The sequence below is a fragment of the Vombatus ursinus genome, unplaced genomic scaffold, assembly GCF_900497805.2.
Source record: "Vombatus ursinus unplaced genomic scaffold, bare-nosed wombat genome assembly UNPS02014799.1, whole genome shotgun sequence".
Taxonomy (NCBI): domain Eukaryota; kingdom Metazoa; phylum Chordata; class Mammalia; order Diprotodontia; family Vombatidae; genus Vombatus; species Vombatus ursinus.
In genome coordinates, this window is record NW_020954577.1 from 11,684,765 (window position 1) to 11,708,706 (window position 23,942).

A 23,942-nucleotide genomic window follows, 5' to 3' on the forward strand; every position below is an offset into this window, starting at 1 on the left:
TTATTCAATGAGTATTAAGTGCCTAAGAAGGGGCAGTTAGGTGACAAAATGGATAGGGCACTGGGCCTGGAGTCGGGAAGACCTGAGTTCAAATTTGACCTCAGACATTTACTAGCTGTGTGACCCTTGGTTAGTCACTGAACCCTGTTTGCCTCAGTTCCTTATCTATAAAATGAGCTGGAAAAGGAAATGGCAAACCAATCTAGTATCTTTGCCAGGAAAACCCCAAATAGGGCCATGAAGAATTGGACAAGATTGAAATGACTGAACAACATCACTGACCGATGAATCATCAATTTACCTGGTTATAGGACATCCTTGTCTGTTCATTAAAGGAATCCCCTAATGACTTCTACAAGGTAGTGCTTCATTCTTCCAATTATTGCACATGCTTAAAAATCATAACAAAATTTAATTTTTAAAAAATTTCATCATACTTTAGTGGAAGGAGCCCTGAATTTTGAGTCTAGGGACTTGGGTTGAAATCTTGGAATCCTAACTTCAATGCTAACCCTAACCCTCTGACTGTAACCCTAATTCATCTTGCTATCCATGTGACTTTTGAAAAATCAATTCTGCTATCCACGCCTCAGTTTCACAGACTCACAGACTATTACAGGATTTGAGAGTTTGAAGGGACTTCTGTGGCTATCAAATATTGAAAGGAAACCCCACTGTCACATCTCTGACAACTGATTATCTAACCCCAACTTGAAGACCTTTAATGACAAGAAGACCATCACCTCTGGAGGCAGCCCATTCTGTGTTTGGACAGCTCCAGTTGTTAGGAAGTATTTGCTGACAAAAGCCTAAGATTGGCTGCACTTGAAGCTGTAACAACCCACATTCAAATCTTCCCTTGGACTCTTATTTGCTGTGTGATCCACAAGGCAAGCTGCATAAAGTCTTTGGGGCCTCACTTTCCTCAACTACAAAAGGGAAATAATAATAGGACCTACTTCACAGGACTGTTGTGAGGATCAAATAAGATAACATAAAATCTCCCTCTCCCTCTCCTTCTCCCTCTATTTCTCCCTCTCCCTCTCTCTCTCTCTGTTTCCTCTTCCTCCTCCTCCTCCTTCTCTCTGTTGTTATTGTTATTTTGACTATGTACTCTCAAACTGTCTAGGACTATAAGTTGTAGAGAAGGGACCAACCTGTATTGGTATAAGGAATTTTCTTATCTGGGAATTCCATATAGCAGTGAAATAACCAGTCCAATTCCTATCCCTAGCCCTCATTCCTATTCATGGTTTCTGAAACAAAATAGGGGCTTAATAAATCCTTATCAATTGAATGACTGAAAAAAGTCATAAAGTTCCAGTAAACTTCTGCTCTGATTTTTCTCCTTTTGAAAACTACAAGTTTTGTGATATGTGTGATGTGATAGCAGACCAAAGATGCCCTTTGAGTTCCCCTAGGTTACACATACAAATGGCTAGTTGGGGCTATAGCATGAATGAGTGGCTTGATCTAGTTCATCAGTGCTTCCTAGAAGTGACTGCTAAGGTACTCTCAGTTCTAAGGCTTCTATCCTTTGTCAAGTTAGCTCTGCCCCAGAGTGAAATGGGAAAGCTTCCTGGAGTCTTCGAGGAGATTCAGGATGACCTCTCATCAAGTATGCTTCGGAGGGTATGCCTGTTCATGTCTGGATTGAAATTGATGACATTGAGACCGATCCTTCCTATCTCTGAGACTCTGATCACTGAACATTTTACTTCTGTTCAGTCGTGATCCAGGATCTTCAACAAGATATATAGATAAAAACTCTCATAAGCTAGCTGATCTCTTCATCTCTATAAAACAATTAATTTCAGTTACTTCCAGAGCTGAGCCTTTCTGAGTCTGAAGGGGGTTGAGGGATCAGGTAGAAAGGTGTCTTCACTGACTTTTCTGGTGCCTTTTTCAATCACAGGAAGAGGACATAAAAAACTAAAGATGACTCCATTGTTTCCTCTTCATAGAATGTGTTTCCAAGTTGCATGGACTTGATTCTCCTAATCAACATTTGGTTATATTTCCAAAATCTAGATGAACTTTATTATATACTCATATGTGTGCATGTGTATATTTAATATATCATTCAATTCTCCTGGATCTTGGCCAGGATACTTTCCCTCTTTCTTGAACTCTGAGTGACACCATTTTAACATTAGAATCCTAGTAAAATATAATCACTTCAACAGACGTGTTAAATATCTCCTATGAGCATGTTACTGTGCTGGGCAATGGTGGTACCATTTGGAAGTTAGGGAAGAGGAATGGGCATAATTCTAAAATGTAACATTCACATACAGAATGCTCACCCCAAAGATGTCCTTTTCTTTAGGTAAAACCTTTGAGAGATCCCAAGCTGAATCACAGAATCTCAGAGTCATAGGGATCCCCAAAGTCACCTTACCCAACCTCTCTACTTGTTGGAGAATTTTCACTAAAATGGACCTGGCGAGGTATCCTCCACTTTGTCTCAGAGTCCTAAGGAGAAGGGGCCAATGACCTGTGAGGCAGCTCCTTAGGCTTTTGGCTCAATTTTTTGTGGCAGATCCTCTTAAAAGTCATGGCAGCTGAGATAATAGCTGCTGCACATTTTCCCCTGTTGGTGAAGTTCTTCATATAAACAACAATTAAGTAATTAATTCTAAGTTTGAGTATAGTTGATCCATAATATTCTAAAAATATTCTAGCAGGAATAGATATAAAGTTGGACGATTGGTAGAACTGAAGGGAAAAATCCACTGTCATCTACCCTTTACCCACTTTCTAATCTATTTCATTCCTTCTTATTTAAAAATACTGTGGTTTCATGGGAAGAAAACATTGAGTCTGGAGGCAGAAGACCTAGATTTAAATCCTAGCTCTGTTACTTTTCTATTTATTGTGTCCTGGGCAAACCATTTAACTTTTCCTAGTCTCAGTTTCCTGAACTGCAAAGAAAGGGGGTGGCATTAAATTCTATGACCTCTAATCTAGGCTAGTCTAAGATCTAACTCCAGCTTCATGATTTAGATGCATAGATCACCTTCAAAACCACCACCACCACAACAATATTTGAGACAGAGGCATGAAAGAATGTGAGAAGGGAGAGCCAATGCAAGTCAGTGTTCTCTAGGGATCAGAGACTGAGTTTCAAGGATCAATAGGCTTAACCAGACTGCCCAAGGGAGCCATGATACACAAAAGGTGAAGAATTCCTGATCTAGTTGGGTGTGCTGGTGCAAGCCTCTAACCCTGGCTGCTGGGGAGGTTGAGGCTGATGGAATACTCAAGCTAGGGAGTTCTGAGCTTCAAAAGGGACTTCAATTGGGTGTCCAGAATAAATCCTGCACCAATATGGTAAACCTCAGGGGATAAAGGGCCTGCCTAAAAGAGGACTGAACCAGCCCAGGTTGGAAATAATAGAACAAGTGAAAGCTGGGCTGATCATCAGTAATACTGGTCCCATGAGTAGAAGCTTCACTTCCAGCCTGGTGAGATAAAGACACTCAATATAAAAAAAATCCAATCTATTCAAACATTATAGATGAAGGGACTGAGGCCTAGGTAGTTAATTGGCTTGTCTAAGGTCACACATGTAGGGAAGATGAGAAAAGGGAATGTGATGGCTCTGCTTTAATAACCACAAGAGTAGGGGTATGCCAAAGTCACATTTGACTAATGAAAGAAAAGAAAAAGGGGGCCAGGATGGTGAAAGGTCTCAAGCTTAGATCCCAGAAGGATCATTTGAAAGAGGAAGGGATATTTAGCCAGCAAAAATGAAGACGCGAGGGAGGCATGATAGCTGAAGGGATGTCACTGGAAAAGGTACCAGGCCCTTTGGCCTCTGAAGGCAGAACTAGGAGCAATGGAAAGAAATGACCAAGATTCAAGTTCAAGTTTCATGTCAAGAAAAAGGCCAAGAACTAGCACCTAACCAGAGCAGGGGGATTGCCTGTACCATGGAAGTAGCGGTCCTCTGGCCCTACTGATCTTTAGACAAAGCTGGATGACCATTTACGGGGTATGATGTAGAGAGGATTCTCAGCCAGCCTGGGGTCCCTTCCAAAACTGAAATCATCCAGATTTTAGGATAATTGATTTTGACCTGGGCAGGACCATCCAGAGAAGCTCATGCAACCTCTTCGTCTATAGTTGAGGAAAATAAGAACAACACAGGTGAAGTGACTTATCTAAGTGGCATATGACAGGATTTGAACCCAGGTCCCCTGATGCAATATACAGTGTGTTTTGTAATGTATCATTATGCCAGATTCACAGAAGAGGGAAAAGAATTTGCACGTAGGACCACAATCAATACCTGCAACCTCCCTCCAGTGAGAACGAGGCTATGGCACCACACCAAGCTTAAGGGATCTTGTATATTCTGTCCAGCCCTGTAGGGAGCTCTGGGCATCCACTAGACAGAATTCAGGGCATCCACTAGACAGACCTCCAATATCTCTACATCCGATACTTATTACACTAAATAAAAGATGCACTCAACAAATAAAATGGGGACTAAAGATTTGAATCGCTAAACTCAAAGTCCAGAAGATCAAGGGTGATGTTGATGACATGTTTGTTTGGGGGCAAATAATAGACACATATTTTTGACATCTCTAGATAATCTGTCCCTTTGAGTTTTTTTTTTTCTCTCTCCCTTTTGAGAGTTGTCATGTTAATATAAGGACAGCACTGGGTGCCTTACATGACTACGCATTTACATATGTAATTTAATTTATACTTTAACATAAATAATTCATATTTTGAACACTATGAACTCATCTTCATTAAGTAATTTAATTCCTAAACCAAAATAACATTTGAGTTTTTAAAACCACTTCTTGGTAGGAGGCGACCTGGATTGTGCAGAAAGTAACAGGAAGCCAGGATTAGGAGGTGGAGGTAATCTAACTCTATACAAAAGCAACAAGGATAGGAAGGAACAAAGAAAAGGATTGGGACAGTCTTAAGGTGAGAACACTTGGACAATTTCTTAACTTTTCTGTGCCTCAGTTTTCCCATATGTAAAATGAGGAAGGGATGGAACTTGAAGATCCTAGAGTTCCTTCCAACTCATCTGTGATTCCATGATCTGAGATCCTCTGAACACTAAAAAGTGCATGTAGATAGAAACTATCCCAGGAAGAGATGAAAAATACTCAGTGTATTAGATGAAGTTCATGTAGATTCAATAGCAGGAGTTCCTTAAGTTTTAGAAGGTCGACTTGACAGAAAGTCAAGAAAGAAGACGGCTACAACCAGCACGTGTAAGATGGGCAAATGAGGTGACTACTTCATGACTTGATACAAAGGGTGATGATAAACTCACCTGCCCCAGTACACTTACCATGCCTAAACCCCCAGCCTGACCCATGTCATGAAAAGCCCAGCAATGAGATCAGTCCTTTGGACAAAGGCCTCCCCATTAGTGTGGAGGAACGCATTCAGGCATGCCTGAGTGGATTTAGGCAAGACCTTCTCATGTTGACCATGGTCTCATGGTCAACAGATACACTGAATAAAATCTTCTGCTCTTGAGTCACAGAATCCTAGGGTTCAGAGTTGAAAGGGATCTTAGACCTCATCTAGTCCAGTTCCTTCATTTTATAGATGAGGAAACTGATACCAAGAGAGGGGAGGTGATTTGCTCACTTATGTCACAGAACCAGGATTCAAAACCTCTCTCTCAAAAGCCTTTATTCTTTCCATTCTATTATACTGAGCAATGAGCATCCATGATGACACATGGACAAACCTACTATAATATTTCTAGGAAGTCAAAATAGCCTGCTTCCTATGGGGGTATATCTAGAGACTATTCAGCCATCATCACCAATCAACTCTTGTTTTTAATACATGAACACTTGGGAGAATGTTAGCTTATCAGAACATTGAAGCTGTCAACCAACAAAGCTCTAAGGGAAAAAGGACACAGGTTAGGAAAGCTGTGATGGATGAGGGGGAAAATTTGGAAGCGCCAGGAGGCAGGGTTGAGAAATGAAATCAATACTTTCCCAAATTCATGTGGGGATTTGGCCACATCCCTGTTATTCCCAGTCTGTCTGGGGCCAAAGGAAGCCAAATATAATCCAGTTGTGATGAGTGATGAGCAGCTGTTTTATGTTAACGTTGTCTGAGACTGGGAACTTCAGGAAAAAAAAAGCCTCAAGGAGCAGGTGGCTCCATGGGTGAGGCTTGATGGGAGACTCAGGTCTGCCTAATGATGCTGCCTAAGAGTCAAAGAAGTCTGTGATTAGAAGTGAATGGATCTGTAATTTTGTAACTACGGGGGACTTCCTGGAGTGGTAAATCTCTATGCTGATGCAGATTGCACAGCAGGGTGGAACCCATGGCTGTGATTTAGTAGACAAATCTTAGAGAGTTGCTTGAGGCACCGTGTATAGTAATAACCAGTACATGTCAAAGGTGGGATTTGGACATGGGTCATCCAGAGGTTAAGACCAATAACTTTTCCTCTATCCTATGATTTCTCTACTTTAGATTAGACAAATGAAAAAAGAGATCCTACGTGTGTTGGTGGAGATTAGCATATGGTCTGGCAATAAATGACCTCTATAATCTAATTGTCAGGATAATCAGTCTACTTGTTAGAGCCCTAGAGGAGCAGATAAGGTCAATCAATCAATAAGCACTTATTAACTGCCTACTATGTGTCAGGTACTGTGCTAAGTGCTGGAGACCCAAAAAGAGGCAAAGATAGTCCCTGCCCTCAAGGAGCTCACAATCTAATGGGAGTGACAGCAAGCAAACAAATATATACAAACATGATATATACACAATAAACAGGAAATAATTAATAGAGGGAAGGCACTGGGATTAAGAAGGGGTGAAGAAGGCTCCCTGTAGAAGATGAAATTTTAGTTGGGATTTAAAGGAGTCCATGGAGGTCAGTGGTTGAAGCAGAGAAGGGAGAGCAGTCCAAGCATGAGGACAGTCAGAGACAGTGCCCAGAGCCCAGAGATGGAGTGACTTGTTTGTGGAACAGCCAGGAGGCCACTGTCACTGGATAGAAGAGGTAACAGATAAGAATGCTGGGGAGGCAAACTGCTGAAAGTCTAGATACAAAAGAAAAGAAGATGGTTGAGAAGATGAATTTCTGTGAGTAGAATATAGCTCCAGAGGTCTTAATGTTTTCTGTGGCACGCCCCCCTTGGCAATCTGGTGAAAAGCGTGATGCCCCTTAACAGAATCATGTTTTGAAACAACTGAGGTTAATGTTAAATTTTAGGAGTAGTTAATGAAAATGAAGATGTATTTTTTTCCCCTTCAAGTTCATAGACTCCCTGAAATCTATTCACAGAAAATCCTTGGGGGTCTATGTACTCCAGGTTAAGAACCCTTGATCTAGAAATTGCCACTGAGTCATAATTCAGGTGGCTAAGGCATGCCTGAGGAAATTTATTTTCAAAGGAACCAATTTATCAAGAGATTTGAGGTGCTACAAGAATTCTCCTGGTCTTAAGGTGAAGGGGAAATAATTAGGAAGGATGTGAGGATATGAAGGATATTAGATGGTGTGTGTGTGTGTGTGTGTGTGTGTGTGTGTGTGTGTGTGTGTGTGTAATAAGATAGGACTGGGAGAAATAGAAGAATGAAGATGGGCAAAGATGGTGTAGGAAAAACAAGGAGTAATCCAGTCCAGTTCTCTTCCACAACTATTTAAACAAAAATTGAGGAAGAATATAAGAGTAAAGAGTGATCAGGAAACCACAATGGATCATTCTTCCAACCCAGGCCAGCATAGGGAAACAGCCAGAGGCCTGCAGGCACTGAGCAGGAGTTCCAGCTAGGAAGGCCTAAGAGGACCCTGGCAGCACCAGGACTGGGCTGAGCCCTGTGCCTGTGTATCATGAGAAGGAGAGGTCATGGTCAGGATGAACAGAAGACAATTATGCTGCTCTGACCTAATGCAGACCAAGACTGGAACCTGCAGATGAATACCAGGGCAAGGAATGGAATCCCTAATAGAGCAGGGAGCAGGGACAAGAGTAAACCTGCAGTTATGTCATTCAGACCTTAGAACAGCACCTCAGATTCAGTCCACAGACCCAAGCTAGGGCCAACAGCTGAGTAACTAGGGTAGTGAGCTCACACTAAGGGTGAGCCAGCAGTTCTTTTGCTCTGAACTTAGAGAGCTTTCCAGAGAGCTAAAAGGGATTGGAATCAGCAGCTGTCAACTGGAGCTCCAAACTAGGGTGAGCTTGTAGGTGTATCACCCAGATCCACGACCTAGGACTCAGAGACTACAAAGCTAAGAGAGGGAAGGGAGAGATCATGCTTTGCCCTATATTAGACCATGTAGGCTGTGTTGAAAGTTTGTAGTTGCCTGGTTTGAGGTCCCCCTAATATTCTTGAAGAATGTGGCACTCAATACCCAGAGAAACCTGCCAGAGAAAACTAAAGAATACAGATCAATATCAAATAAGGCCCAGACATTCCATAAATACACAAAGTCTAGCCTCTACACAAAGTCTCAATTCAGGAATTAAGGCTAGAAGAGTCAGTAAACAAAAAAGATACCCATTATAAAGAGTTATTAATGTGCAGAGACACCAAAGACATGAACTGACAAGAGAACAACCCCAAATTATCTATAAGCAGAGCCTCAGAGAAAAACATAAGTTGGTCACAAGGGAAAACAGAATTCCTGGAAGAAATCAAGCAAGAGTTAAAAATTCATATTATAAATCAAATTCAACTTCAAAAGATAGAAATAGAGAAGAAATGAAAGCACCAGGGTAAAGATTTGGAAGAATTAATAATTTAGTATATGAGGTACTTAGCCAAATAACAAATGCCTAAAAGGTGAGAATGACTCAAATACCAATTAATAATTTCATGAAATAAGAAATAGTCAAATAAAGCCAAAAGACTAAAAAAAAAAGAATAAAATACAAGGTTCCTCATGTCAAAACAACTAATGTGGATAATTATAGGATGACCTGAAAGATGTGATCACAAAAAGAGTCTGTATACCATATGTCATAAATCTATTAGAACCAAAGAGCAAAGTAAAAATATGAAGAATCCATCATTCTCTTTCTTAAAAAAAAAAAAGAAAATTCCCAGGAATACAATAACCAAAATTCACAGCTTCTAGGTTAAAGAGGGAAAAAAGTTAGAAGCATGTATAAAGAAAGAGATCAAGTACTAAGGATCCACAGTCCAGATCACACAACATCTAGAAGCAACCATTACAGAGGAGAGAAGAGATTGGAATATGATATTCCAAAAGACAAATTACACACACACACACACAAACACACACATCTGCAATTAACGACCACTAACCCAGAAGAAATGAGTACAGTCCTACAGAGGATAAAATGAGTTGCTGATAAAACGAAGGACTTCCAAGCATTTATAATTAAAAAAAAAAGACCAGCACTGAGAAGAAACTTAAAATGCAAATACAGGCATCAAGAGAAACATAAAAAGGGTTAATATATTTGAATAATTAGAAGGGACTACACAGATTGAAATTTTGCATTCTAATGGGGGGAGAAGAAGTAGATGTTCCCTAAGAGCCCTAAAGTCCTGAAAGCTCTTAAGGGCAAAGTTATAGGAGTGATTTTGTTAGGCTTTTAAAAGAAGAAATGAAAGAGAGGGGGAAAGGAATAAATTAGAGAAGAAGAGGAAGGTACAGTATGGGGAAATTTTCCCACATATTCAGGGTGCTAAAGTGGAAGATCATACAACCAAAGAAGAGAAGGTGGGGAAACAGCTGGCTTTTCAGCCTCTCTTTTATCTGAACTCAAAAGTCAAAAGAGTCAAAAGAGAATAGAACACATATATACATCCATAACCACACTCACAAAGAATTTAATGCAGATGAATGAATGGAGTCAAGCTTAACATTGACCTATGTCCCTGTAAAGTACACACCTCTACCCTTACCCCCCCCCACACACAGGCAAGACGTGTGTGTGTATGTGTGTGTATAATATTATACATGACATGTATAAACATAAACACACATATAGGCAAGGCAAAGTAACATCCTAGGGTCACAAAATTCATACATATCTGAGACAAGATTTGACTTTGTCTTCCTCCAAGTGCACCTCTTTCCATATGCTCCCTGACTGTGGAAGGAACATTCACATGGACTTCAAAGTGCACTTTGTCACCCAGAATTACTTTGCATTTACTTTCCGAATATTTTGTATTTACTTCTCTGCCTACCCATTGTTTTTGCCTGATAGAAGGTAAGACCCCTCAGGGCTGGGACTGTTCGGTTTTGAGCTTTACCTCCCTAGCACCTACCATAGAGCTGAGTGTAGAGTAGCCTCCTAATGAATGTTTGCTGAATGCAATAGGTGGTTCCCAGGTGTCAGCCGAAGCCTCCCCAACCACACCCACAACAATCCCTGATCCCAACTTGGCATGTAGTATATTGGGACTCTCCTTCTCCATAATCATTCATGTGTATGCTGTTTCCCTATCCAACTAGAATGTAAGCTCCTTCAGGGGTACAGACAGGCATTCTCCCGTTCCTATCCCCCATTGGCTGCTATCAAATCCACTACGATGACTGAGAATGTTAGAACCGGAGGGGACCAGGGCTACTTCAATCTGGTCACATGTGAGTACAGTGCAGACCAGAGAGGTGAATTAACTTGCCCAAGGTCACACAGCCAATTACTGGCAGAGCCTGGATTAGAGGCCATTTCTCCTCACCACTGAATTAATATCAAACTTCAGGGAGCTTCCAATGAATACAGTCAGAGGAACAGTTTAAATCAGCAAACCTGGTCGCAGTTGGATGAGTACCTCCCCAGGGCTGACTTGAGTGTTCACTTCACTTCCAGTGGGTATCGTCACACCGACCGAAGGGGATTCTATAAAATCGGACAAGCAGCCTTTGCTTACTAAGTTGGAAACCATGTCACAACGTTCACTTGCTGCTGCTCCAGCCATGAAGTCCTGTTAAGAAGCAAAAGTACTGGTGGTTTGAAGGCATGCAACATCTGTTTGACTCAAAGAAATCCAGATTAGTGTTCCCAGAAATGGGATCAAGATGTATAACACCTGGGGACATACAAATGGCCAGAGAATTTAATTTAGTTTAATTTAATTCTATCCAATTCAGTTCAACAAACATTGTGCCAGACACTTTGACAAAAATGAAAGAGTCTCTGTCCTCATTGAGATTACATTCTATAAGGAACCCACAATAGGCATACATGGTCAAGAAAAAATGGCCAACCCATCATAAATGGTGGTTATATTAATGGTCATTTCCAAATTTTTGAAAAGAAGGTAAATCAAGAATTAGGTACAAAATGAAAGAACAAGGAATACTTACTAAGTTTAATTGAATTGGAACATTCTGAATAAGCTATATTTGTAAGAAGCAGTACTAGGTATAGCAAATGCTGTTAACTAATCACAGTAGAAAATTGCCTTGTTAATGCTTCCTGAATAATGGCCTGGGGAAAGAAATGTAACCAGAGTGGAACATTTGTTCATTCCAAATATGAAACTGAATTTGCAGAGAAGCCAACTGGTCATTTATTATAGATCGTGGTGTTAGAATACTCTATCAGAAAGCAGGCACCAATCCAAGCTGAAAAAGTAAGAGGCAGCAAGATGCAGGGCAAAGCCCAGTGAGCTTAGAGTCAGGAGGACTCAATTCTAGGTCTATCCAATTAGCTCTGGGTCTTGGCTCATTCTCATCTCTCTGCAAATTTGTTTCTTCACACATGAAATAATGGGTAAGACTATATGAGGTCTAAGGTGCCATCTAGCTTTAAGATTAGAGGCCTGAAGTGTTTACACACATAAATAATATAAATAATAACGATAATGATAGTTGACATTTATTTAGCACTTTAAAGTTATAAAGTGATACATACATATGTGTATGCAAGCATACATATATATTATGTGCATGAAGAATATATAAATATATATACTAGTGTATATGCTTTATTTTATCTATCTATCCAGTGAGAGAGAGAGAAAGAGAGAGAGAGAGAGAAAGAAAGAGGTCACCCCTACTCAGGGACTTGTAGAGGAAAATTCTCTATATATTCATATTTGGATATACATATATTATATACATGACACATATATACACATAGACATAGGGGTAGATATCTCTTATCTCTATAATCACATCTGGGCCTTATGAGAAGTATGCAAAGCTGACATTACAGATATCATTACCCCTTTTATATAGATGAAGAACCGAAAGTCAATTGCCAAGCATTTATTAAGCACTTTTTACGAGTCACTCAGGAACATGTGAGTTCAAATCCGGCCTCAGACACTTAACAGATGTGTGACCTTGGGCAAATCACTTAACCTCTGTTTGCCTCAGAGGCAGTTAGGTGGCTTAGTGGATAGAGTGCTAGGCCTGGAATCAGGAAAACCTAAATTCAAATCTAGGCTCTGATATATCCTAGCTGTGTGACTCTGGGCAAGTCACTCAACCTCTTTTTGCCTTAATCTGCTGGAGAAGGAAATGGCAAACCACTCCAGTATCTTTGCCAAGAAAACCCCATGGACAGTTTCAGAGAGCTGGACCCTGGAGTAACGATGTGTCAGGCACTGTGCTGGGAATACAAATACAAGCAAAATGAAAGACAAGTCCCTGGTCTCAAGGAGCTTACATTCTGTAAAAAGGGAAGACAATTCAGAAAAAGGAGCTGAACAGCAGGAGGGGAGGGGAAGTGGAGAGTGACAGAGAAATCCAGATAGTTGGAAGTAGAGTCCAAAAGGAGTGAAGAAATGAATATGGCTGGCCTGGACACTTGAAGTGGCGGGTTCTAGAGGATCCAACCAATCAGAGGAAGGTGCCACCACAGGGGAGTGATTTTGGAGGGTGAGAAGTCTGTAGCAGAGTAAGTGAAGGTTCACCGTGTAGGGAGCTAAGGTTGCTGTGGCATGGTGAAGAAAGAAGTTGAAAGAGTCATAAGCAGAGCCCAGGGCCAATGAGTGCACCATGCTGGGTCTGCATGCAAGTCTTGTTGAAAGTCCACCACCTTAGCTATCAGCCCAAGTTGCATTTCTGAAATGAAGCTCTCTTAAATTCTTGAACTCAATTTCCTGGTCTCAGTTACCTCATTTGCAAAATGGGGATAAAATGCCTATTGTGCCCACCCTGTAGCATTGGGATGAGGCTCAAATGAGCAGGCTACAGTGCCAAAAGGAGCATTGGATTTGGAGTTAATGGTTATGGGTATGAAGTCTACTTTGATGACTTACTAGTAACTGGTGGAACTCTGGCCAAATTACTTAACCTCCTGTACCTCAGTTTCCCCATATAAAATGAAAAGTAGCATAGGTGTGAATGGTTTAAGAGGTGGACAGTCAGAAAAAAGGTTTGGCTCTCTCCTCCAATTTAAATCCTATGTGTTCCAGCTAAACCTTGACTTCCCCTATTCCCCTTTTCTCTGCCTAAGTATGCAACTCAAGCCTTTATGTCTGGCTCTGGGGTTCTCTCTCTGTAAGACAAATCCACAATCAAAGAAACACTTGGATAAAAGAAGTGAGAAGAGAATATGCCAGTGTTTATTATTGGATAGCCATGATGAGGGAAAGTTGGCAAAATAAATAGACATTTTGGAACTTTTCTCAGGCTTCAAAGAGCTCCTTACAATGGGCACTTTAGTCCAATTCTTTGCCCAAGGTTCCTGCAGACAGCTAATGGCCAACTCAGTCTCTTTCCCTTCCTTCTATCTTCTTTTTCTCTTTACCCATTGCCCTCATGCCATCCCTCATCTCCAGCTTAGCCCATTAAGTCTGAGTGTAGCTGAGGAATCCTACCCACTGTTGATGCTTCTGAGCTAATTCTTCCAGTCTGTTCTGTCATACACCATTAAAAATGTTTGTCCAAATATTTTACTTTAAAACATTTTTCTTATTCATTTATTTTTGTATTAAGTTTTATTTTTTTCATTTATAAAGCATTTATTTTTTTCCTACCTTCTTTCCACTGGAAAAAAAAAGAAGAAAAATGAACAGGAAACCAAAACAAATTATAACAAGTTGTCATAGTCAAACAAAGCAAACTCCATTATTGGCCAGGTCCAAGAATGAGTATCTCACGCTGCATCTTGAGTCCATCACTTCTTTCCATCGGGAGGTGGGGCAAACTTCATCCTCAGTCCTCTGTAATCATGACTTATCATTGCATTGATAAGAGTTCTTAAGTCTTTCAAATTTTTGTTTTTACAATTTTGTTCTCATAATTTCATTATGAGCCTTCCTGAGTTCCCCTGAAATTGTCTTCTTTATTTCTTACGGTACAATAGTATTTCATTGCATTCATTTACAATAATTTGTCCAGCAATTCCTCAATGGATGTGCGCATCCTTAATTTCAAATTCTTTGCCTCTATAAAAAGAGCTGATATAAATATTTTTCATATATCTGAATCCTTTTCCTCTCTCTTTGATCTCTTTGGGACATAGGCCTAATAGAGGTTGTTGCTAGGACAAAGAAATGCACACTAAATATGACTTTTGGGACAAAGTTCCAAATTGCTTTATAGAATGGCTGAACCTCCTCACTGCTCCATCATCAGTGCGTTAAGGTGCTTCTTTCCCCTACAGCCCTTGAAATATTTATCATCTTCCATTTTTGTCAACTTGGCTAATCCAATGGGTATGAGGTAACACCTGAGAGTTACTTTCACTAACATTTCTCTAGGAATTAATGATTTGCAGTATTCTTTCATATGGCTACAAATTGCTTAGGCTCTCTTCCCATGAGAACTGTTTGTTAATGTCCTTTAATTATTTCTTAATTGGGGAATGACTCTTTGTTCATCTATGTCAAAGCTCCTAAGCATAACTTGAGTCCACTTTCTTGGTCAAAGGTTGTCAGGGAAATCACTCACAGAGCCGAAAGGAATCCTTGTCCCTCTAAATTACAAGACCCAGAGTGGTGGCCAGTTCTCAAAGTATTCTTACAAAGTGATTTCATTAGATTGCTTTAAGGTTCCTTGCTGTTCTAAATCCATGACCCTATGATGACATATGTATATGTATATGTATATGTATATAGAGGCTGTGTATCTGTATATACACCCACACGTACGTATTGTGTGTATATCTACATATTGCTTTGCAAGTTTTAAAGAACTACATAAATGCCAGTTGTAATAATTCCTATTATTGTTATTATTTTATTCCTTGTCACCATCATCAGACCTGATAACTCATAAGTGCCTGAGGATAGACACTGCCTCAGAAAATCCCCCTTATTATTAATCATATCACATCCAACTATACTGTCGAAGGCCCGGGCTGGATCAGCCATCCTAAAGTGGGACAGAATGCCAAAGTATGGCAGACAGCCAAACACCTAAGGAATTTGAAACACATGAACAAATCATCAAGATAATTTGGGCCCAGAACTACAATCAAATGCGACACTACCTCCTCCCCCACCCCCAACACACATCTTCCTCTTGGAAAAAAAACAAGCAAATCAACAAATAAAACAACTTTCTAAGCTTCACATATTTTTCCCCCAGTTCCAACGGCATGGAGTAGAAAGTACATTACACTTTGAGTCAAAAAACCTAGGTTCAAATCCTAGCTTTGCTCTTTTCTACTTGTGTGACCTTAGGTGAGTCATTTCAACTCTACAGACCTCAGTTTCCTCCCCTGTCAAGTGAGAAGCTGAGTAGATAATCTGTGAGGTCCCTTCTAGCTCTGGAGGGATGATCTTAAGGGCCCTGAAGTAATTATGGAGGGCACTGGAAGCCCTGGCTTTATATCTCAGCTGAGGACTCTCCAGGCTGTGGTAGGCATCGGATGTCACCATCATTGGGGCACTAGAAACCTTGTGGTTTGGGACAGGAACTATTCACTTGCAGCTGAAGAGCAATGGAGTGGTTCTTGTCAAATGCACGTCACTGACTTTGAGCATCAAGAGAAGTAAAAAAAAAAAAAGATGGATTGAAACAGGTATTTTCCCTTGATATTGGTACTAAGCGAACTGGCCAACTGGAGATGTCTCCAGGTAAACTACAAGTCTTTATCAAATCCTCAGCCTCCCCTCCTGCAGCACTGGACACTTTCCTCCTTCTGGTCTCTCTCCCACTTTGGTGTCTGAGCCATTACTCTCCCCTGGTTCTCCTCCAATCTGTCTGACCGCTTGTCCAGAATCTCCTCTAATTCTCTGAGACTTTCACCCCCCCCCCCAAGTCACTGGCCTGCATTTGCCTCTTCTCTTTCTACCTTCTCTCTCTCGGTGATCTCATCTTTTCCCATGGGGTCAATGATTGCTTTGATTTAGATTGCTCTGTGTGCTTAGCCCAGATTTCTGCCCTGGCTAAAGTTCTTCATTTCCATCTCCCTCCTGGATACCTCCTGCCAGCAGTTTAACCCTGATCTATGAAAAATAACTCATCATCCCCCCCCCCAAATATCCTTCCTCTCCACCCCATTTCCCTATTTCTCTTGCTTCCATTTCTATTTTCCCAGTCATTCAAGGCTGAAACTTCAGTCTTGTATACTTTATCCTTCCTTCCCCTCCTTCCCACTGCAACAATCAGGTGCCAAGGCTTGCCAATTTTCTCTCCTCACTGTCTCTGACCCCCACTTCCCCTTTTCACTCCCACATCACCACTGTAGAACAGATCCTCATCACAAAAAACTACTACAATAGTCTCCTAATTGTCCTCCTTGCCTCCAGGCTCTGCCCTCCACAACACTACCAAAATAATCCTCCTAATATACAAGCCTTGCCATCTTCATCCCCTGCTAATCATCATCAGAGGCTCCTGATTAAATAGAGGATGAAGCAAAACCAGTCCTTAGACTGTCCCCTCTAAAATGACCTTTCGTCAACCCATATTTACCTATTCATGTTCAGGTCCTCTGTCCCATTAGAGCATGAGTTCCTTGAGAGGAGGGACTGATTTTGCTTTTTCTTTTTATCCCCAGAGGTTGGCACAGGACCTGGCATATAGTAGGTGCTTAATAAATGCTTATAGAATAACTGATTGATTGTCATTTAAAGCTGCAAACTTTGTTTCCCAGTGTGTTTCACATGCTTTCCCTTCACCCATTATCTATTTTTACTTTGCTACAACTAACTGCCCCTGATCCTGTCCTTTCTTCTATAGTTTCGATGCATTCTTGAAGCTCATTCTTCTGTTCCCTCTCTCCTCTTCTCTCTCTCTCAATTCTGGTGTTTCTTCAAGGTCTAATTCAGGCGCCACCTCCTTTGTGATGTCTTCCCTGATGATTTCAGATCAAAGAGACCCAGATGGCATCAGATTTTCCCGTGGTTCTTGTTTTGATCTCTTTTTAGTTATGATGTTAGGTGGAATGGTAGCTAGAGTACAGGGACTTCAGCCAAGGAGATTGGGATTTGAATCCTGCTTCAGACATGAGCTGTGTGATCATAGGTAAGCAAATTTTACCTCTCAGTTTATTCACCTGTAAAATGGATATAATAATCCTTGTACTGTCCACTTCCTGGGACCATTGCAAGAAAAGTGCTTAGAAACTGTACAGTGCTATAGAAACGAGAGATGAATGTGGATAGTAAGAGCCCCTCCCTCCAGGATCATTGTGAAGATCAAATAACACAATAATTGTAAAGCATTTACCACAGTGCCTGGCACACAGTAGGCACTAGATAACTGCTAGCTATTGTTATTATTTTTGTTTATTGTTATTACTATTATTGTTATCAATTCCCTTGTATCACCTTTATATTGTGTTCTCACTATTGTTGTAGTCTCACTATTCTTTGTTTTTTTTAACTCTTCCTCAGGTACATCTCATTCACATATACTCCTCTCCTATCCAGTGAACTTTCCCTTAGCGCAAAGAATTTCTTTTTAAAAGTTCCACAAAACCAACTAAGAGCAGATTCACCAGCATCTGCATCCATAGGTCCCCACTTCTTCAATGCAAGGTCCTCCCCATTAGGTTGTAGGTATGCTCACTGGGGGCAGGACCTACCTACCTCGCTGCTCTCAAAGGCAGCTAGATGGTACAGTGGAGAGACGGATGGACCTACAGTCAGGAAGACCTGAGTTCAAATCTAGCCTCAGACACTTACTAGCTGTGCAACCTTAGGCAAGTCATTTTAACTCCTGCCTCAGTTTCCTCAACTGTAAAATGGGGACACTTACCTCCCAGGGTTGTTCTGAAGATCAAATGAGATGATGCTTGTAAAGTGCCTGGCACATAGTAGGCACTATATAAATATCATCATCATCATCATCATCACTACCAAAGACCCTAGAAATATGAATTATTATTACTACATTTGCCTCAGGCTTGGGTTAAATTTCCAAGTTGAAAAACCTTTGAGTCCCGACCTCTGACTGTTATCTGAGAACCAGCCTAGCAAAGAGAGGAGGGTAGCCAACTCACCATCAGAAGGTTAACCACCAGGAAAATCAGTTTATTTTTAGCCTTAGCAATTGACAAAATCACCTACTAAGGCACAGAAAAAGGTGGACCCTGGAGTGCTTGTCCTCACATGTAAGAAATGACAGATCTTTGGAAGTAAGAGAAGCTAGCTTTTTATAGAAATGTCAATAAATAGTTTTCCTCCAAGTAAATCCAGAGTCTGTGATTTCAGAAATTCTTTGCTCCAGTGCAAAATGCAACCCACATTCCTCAGTCAAGTTCCCTAGGGCTCCATATCTTCACAGAATCACAAATTTCCAAAGACAGAAGCCATCTCCATAACCACCTACTCTTATCTGGTACAAGACGCAAAGGCCCCTGGCTCCAGAAGACGACAAGTCCCCATCTTGCCTTTGATGTTACTGCCTGAATGACTTTGGGCAAACCCCTTAAGCACCCAAGGGTTAGGTGACTTGACTTCTGAGACCACTTCCCTACCTGGAAAAGCAAGAAAGAAAATTGTCCACATGCTGGACAATTCTGATGTCATACTCACTTGCCTAAATAGCTCCAATGAAAGGGAACTCAGTAACTTCTGAAGCAGTTTACTCTGATTAGAGACAGCCCTAAATGTTAAGAGGTTTTTCCTAATATTAAGCGTAAGCTTCTCCCCGTGCCTCCTAGGACCCCCGTGCCCTGGGGACAAACATACATTTCATTCTTTTTCAACAAGAGAGTCTTTCAAATATGTGAAAATATCATGACTCTTCCTGCCCCCATAGTTTTCTCTTCCTAGGCTAAACAGCCCTGTTCCTTTAACCATTCCTCAGAAGGCATGAACTTGAGACCCAATGCCATCCTGGCTCCACTACTTTTGGTTGTCCTCAAACTTATTCTTGTCCTTCCTTAAATAGGATGCTCAGAACTGGAAAGAAAAAAATACTCTAATACAGTTGCTTTCATTTGACCAGAGTGGAACATAGCCTCCAGCCAATCACCTCTTGATTCTTGGAAAAAGAAGCTGAGACATTTGTCCAGGGTCCTAAAGCTCATAAGCATCAGAGCCAGGATTTGAGTACAGACCTTCTGGGCTCTAGAACAGCAGCACTCTACCCACCACAGCACATCACCTCTCTACATTAGTGTTTATAGTGGGAATTTTCACCACCACCACAATAACCACCACCAGAATAACCACAACCACCACCACCAAACAAAAACAAGTCGAGCCAATTCAGAAAGAATCAAATAAATGAGATCTTCCCCATTTGAGAGCAGAATATTTCACATTTTACAGGTGATGCTGGACATCAGCTGATCTTAAACAGAGTTCTGTCATTTTAGTGTTTTCCTCTTTCCCTTCTCATCACTCTCCATGTGACAGGAATAGAGAGATTATGCAGAGTGAGCACTGCCTACCATTCATCCCCCCCTTTATTTTGGGGCTCTTCAGGGGGTTCCCCACACAGAGCTGCAGAATTGTGCAATGTCATAGCAGCCACTGGTGTGTCCAAGGGATCCAATCTGAGTGCAATCTCAATATTCCCTATTCTCTGAGAGAACTCCACCTAGCCTGGGGCTTGCCGGAGAGATGCAGGACATATGGTAAATGTTAATCTCCACAGCATTTTTCTCTGAGGAATTTCACATGATTTGTAAACAAAATAATCTGGCATCAGATGTCCCAACGAGGCATTGTCTAAGTTAGAAAAAACAACAACAACAACAAATAAACCAAACCAGATGAGGTGGGGTGACTGGGGAGGAAAGAACTCAAGGCCAGGTCTACATACCATGAAACATCTGAATGGAAATGGGGAATTTCAGTCAAAAACAGAGGTACTCAGGCTACAGTAACCATGACCACCTGAATTTGGAAGTTTACAAGCAGATGCTTGGTGACAAGAAGCCACAGTCTTACTTTCCTTCAGATACTTGCTAAATAACCACCAGCAAACCATCATTAAGGAAAACATCTAATCCAGCAAACACTGCACTTACGTGCTGCCTTTCATAGTTTTAATAACTCCATTTAATAAGTATTGATTAAGCACCTCCTAAGTGTGGGACACTATGCCAGGTGCTGGGAATGCAAAGTCAAGAAGAAGGAAAAAACCAGCCCCTGACCTCCAAAAACTGACATTCTGTTTGGGAACCACAATGTAAAGAGATAGGTGATGAGATAAGGACTCAGGAGGGAAGAAACACTCACAGCTCTGGGGGTCATAAAGGGCTTCCTATAGAAGGGGGTACCAGAGCTGAGCTTTGAATGCACCATTCAATCAATAAATCGCCAAGCATTTATGACGATACAGTTCAAGGCAGCGGATAGACAGCTGGACTGAAAGCCAAGAAGACCTGAGTTGAAGTGCTGACTTTGAAATGTATTGGCTGGGGATGCTGGGCAGGTCACTTCAGCTCTTAGTGCTCTGGGCACTAAACCTCCACACTGAAGAGAAGGTACCTATATGCACCAGTAGAGAGAGTTTCTTCATCTGGGAGTCACTTACATCAGTGACATCAGAGGGTCAATACTTATCCTTATCTCTATCCATCAGGTGTATTGTTAGATACTGGGGACACAGTGGCAAAACTGAAATAATCCCTACCTTCAAGGAGCTTACATTTTAACTCTGCAGACAACACGTGCTATCTCATTGCCCTCTGAGAGTCTCTCCAGACACAATTTGGAATTGGGCCAAATAGGAAAGGCAGAAATGTGGAGAACAGAACAAAAGGGCATCTCATAAAGTTATTTTAATAGCATCCCTATCTTTGCCAATTAGAATTATTCCACAAGCAAAGAGAGCCCTCCCAGAGGGAGGACAAGGGAATCAATAGGGAGTGGAGAAGCAAGGTAAACATATTTTCGCATGATTTCCATGTTCCACAGCTGGAATATCTTTTTAAACCTGTTATTGTATCCTTGTGTTTTAAACTAATGTTTGAAAATCACATGTGCCAGGTCCATAGGCTTCAGAGATATTCAAATAAGACTGTCTCACTCTCATCTGTGAGGGACAGAGCTTCCCCTCCATTTCTCCACTGCTGTCACACCGTGCCAGCATATGTGGCCCTGCCCTAGTTCCATCTCTGCCATTTCTATAGCCCTCATAGCTGGCTAGGAAGAAATTTGGCTGAGAACTGGAATTTGTATTGAGTTTTCAGTCTAACTCCAAACCACGCTGGCTAAAACATACCACAGCCACAGCTGATGACCTCCTGGCAAGTATAACAGCTATCCGGGAATATTATTAAAGCACTAGCCCAGGAGGCAAAAGACATTGGATTCATTAGAATCCGGAATACTTGAAAAAGCCCTGGATTTTGAGTGGGAGAAGCTGTTGGAATCTCAGATTTGATATGTCCTATGGGTGTGACCTCGGGTAAATCACTTCCTCTCTTGGGCCTCGTTTTCCTAACCTATTAAATAAGATGGTTGGAATAGAACAGACATGGTAACCTGAGAGGAAGAGTGGTACAATGGATAGAGAATTGGCCTCAAAATCAGGTTCAAATTTTTCCTTTGACCCTTGTGAGTCATGTGACCCTGTCTGGGCCTCAGTTTCTTCATCTGTAAAATGCAGAGGTTGAACTAGCTAGCACCTGAAGTTCTTTGCAGGTTTACATCTATGTTCCTCCCATCTTAGAAATATCTCATGCATTTGGTAAGATAGCTGTATCTGGTTTGGGACACTACCAACCAAGTTTTCACTGTTGCCCTTACCTCTGATTTAACTTGAAAATTCAACATGAATTCAGCACTTACTACATACAGGGTACTATGCCAGGCATTGGGAAAAGAAGGACAAAACCCAGCAGTTCCTGCTCCCAATGGCATCTACTGGAGTGGAAATGGCATAGAGAACAGCCTCATGTGGAAGGGGGGTATCTGTGAAAGAAGAGGGGAATCTATTGATAATGAAAAGGGAGGTTGGGGAGTCAGGTCTAGGAAGGAGGGACAGTTTTATAGACCTGGCTTCACTTCTGCCAACTCTTATGTCCCCCTCCTGTGGACCATGCAAATAGGAGCCACTGTGGGACAGGATCACCCCCTGTAGAGGTGAATGCTGTATCAGGGAGCAGGGTTTTAGAAATGGGGGGCAGCCCTGTGGTGGTTTGGCATCTGCTGATCTGCCTGGTTCCAGTTCCAGAGCAAGATGTCTCTCCCAGGATAAGTTTATCACCTCTGATCTCACCACCATGCTGCTAACTCAAGCCTTGACTGACACCACGTCCCTTAGCCTCCTTTCCCCTCTGATTGGAGGGATGATGGTTGGACTCCTCCAATGCCTTGCTTTATAGAAGGCAGCAACCAGACTCCAATTCCTTCTACTCTGAATCTAATGCCCCGCCTTGTTTCAACTTCATGGAATAAGTCAGGTACCCCTGAAGTCCCCCCATCCCCCCTTGCCTTCCTCCTTCCTCCCATTAGATTGTACGATCCTTGAGGGCAGGCACTGTCTCACATCTCAGAGCTCAGGACTCCAAGGGTGGAAATTTAGGCTCTGGTAGAAGGCCAGAGTATAGATGGCATGAATTGGAGACAGCCCACATTTCTATAGCCCTTTAATGTTTAGAAGGCACTCTTCTTAATACAGTCTTGTGAGAAAGGTAGGACAAGTATGATTTTTTTTTCATCTGATATGGGAGGAAACTGAGGCCCAGAGAGATTCTGTGACCTGCCTGTGTCCTAGTAAGCAACTGAGTTTTAACATGGTATAGTGGGGAGAGAGTGAAATCCAAAGCTGTAGGACTGAGGCTTAGACTCAGCAAAGCCATTTATTACCTGTGGGATTTGAACAAATCACTTCATCTCACTGTGACTCAGTTTCCTCATCTGAAAAGTTAGAGGACTCTGCTAGATCCCTGCCCAGGTCCCAAGGTCCTATGACTCAGTGCTCTCTCTTCACTATGACCTGCTGCCTGTCTGTCAGAAGCCCTCCACTCTTTGCAAATTGCTTGAGATACTCTAAAGCAGGGATTCTTAACCTGGAGCTTATGAACTTTTGTATATTAAAAAATATAACTGTATTTCAATATAATTTCTTTTGTAATCCCATGTATTTTATTTTATTCATTTAAAGCCTGATTCTAAGAAAAGGTCCATAAGCTTTACCACCATACTGCCCAAGGGGACCATGTCCCTAAAAAGCTCCAGAACTCTGATTTTGGAGTCATGTGATGTTTTACTCCTTTTCCTCCCAAAGCCCCACTCCCAGAGCTCTAGCAGCCATTCATGAGAACCTAAAATCAAACTGTGAATGTATCAATAAAGACGCAAACCCAAATCAGCAGAGGGTTTCCACAAGGCAATAACATGCTTAATAAATCTAGGCAGTCTATATCTGTGGGCTACCAATAACATCCACAGATGATGGCTTCACTAGCTTAAGCACTAAAAGACCCCATTAGAATTTACTCCTTGGGGATTTCTTGTTGGGTGTAGGCCTCAACGTTCTGCTATTTGTAATGAGTTGATTTTTGGAAGAAGACAGAAATACAATTCTCGTGGCACAATTACTATCTCTGCATACTGCTCCATCACTCAGATTGCAACCTCTTGTGATAACTTACAGAACAGCTTCACGTGTGTATGTGTGTGTGTGTGTG

At 41.5% G+C, this 23,942-nt stretch overlaps 1 protein-coding gene across 1 annotated transcript in view; it reads right to left on the reverse strand.

Annotated features, from left to right (window-relative positions):
- Window positions 1-23,942, reverse strand: part of ITGB8 (integrin subunit beta 8) — a 105,926-nt gene that overhangs the window by 53,198 nt on the left and 28,786 nt on the right. Inside the window, exon 3 of the mRNA XM_027872041.1 lies at window positions 10,752-10,926. Coding sequence (XP_027727842.1) covers window positions 10,752-10,926 — 175 coding nt within the window. The remainder of the gene's footprint in view (window positions 1-10,751; window positions 10,927-23,942) is intronic.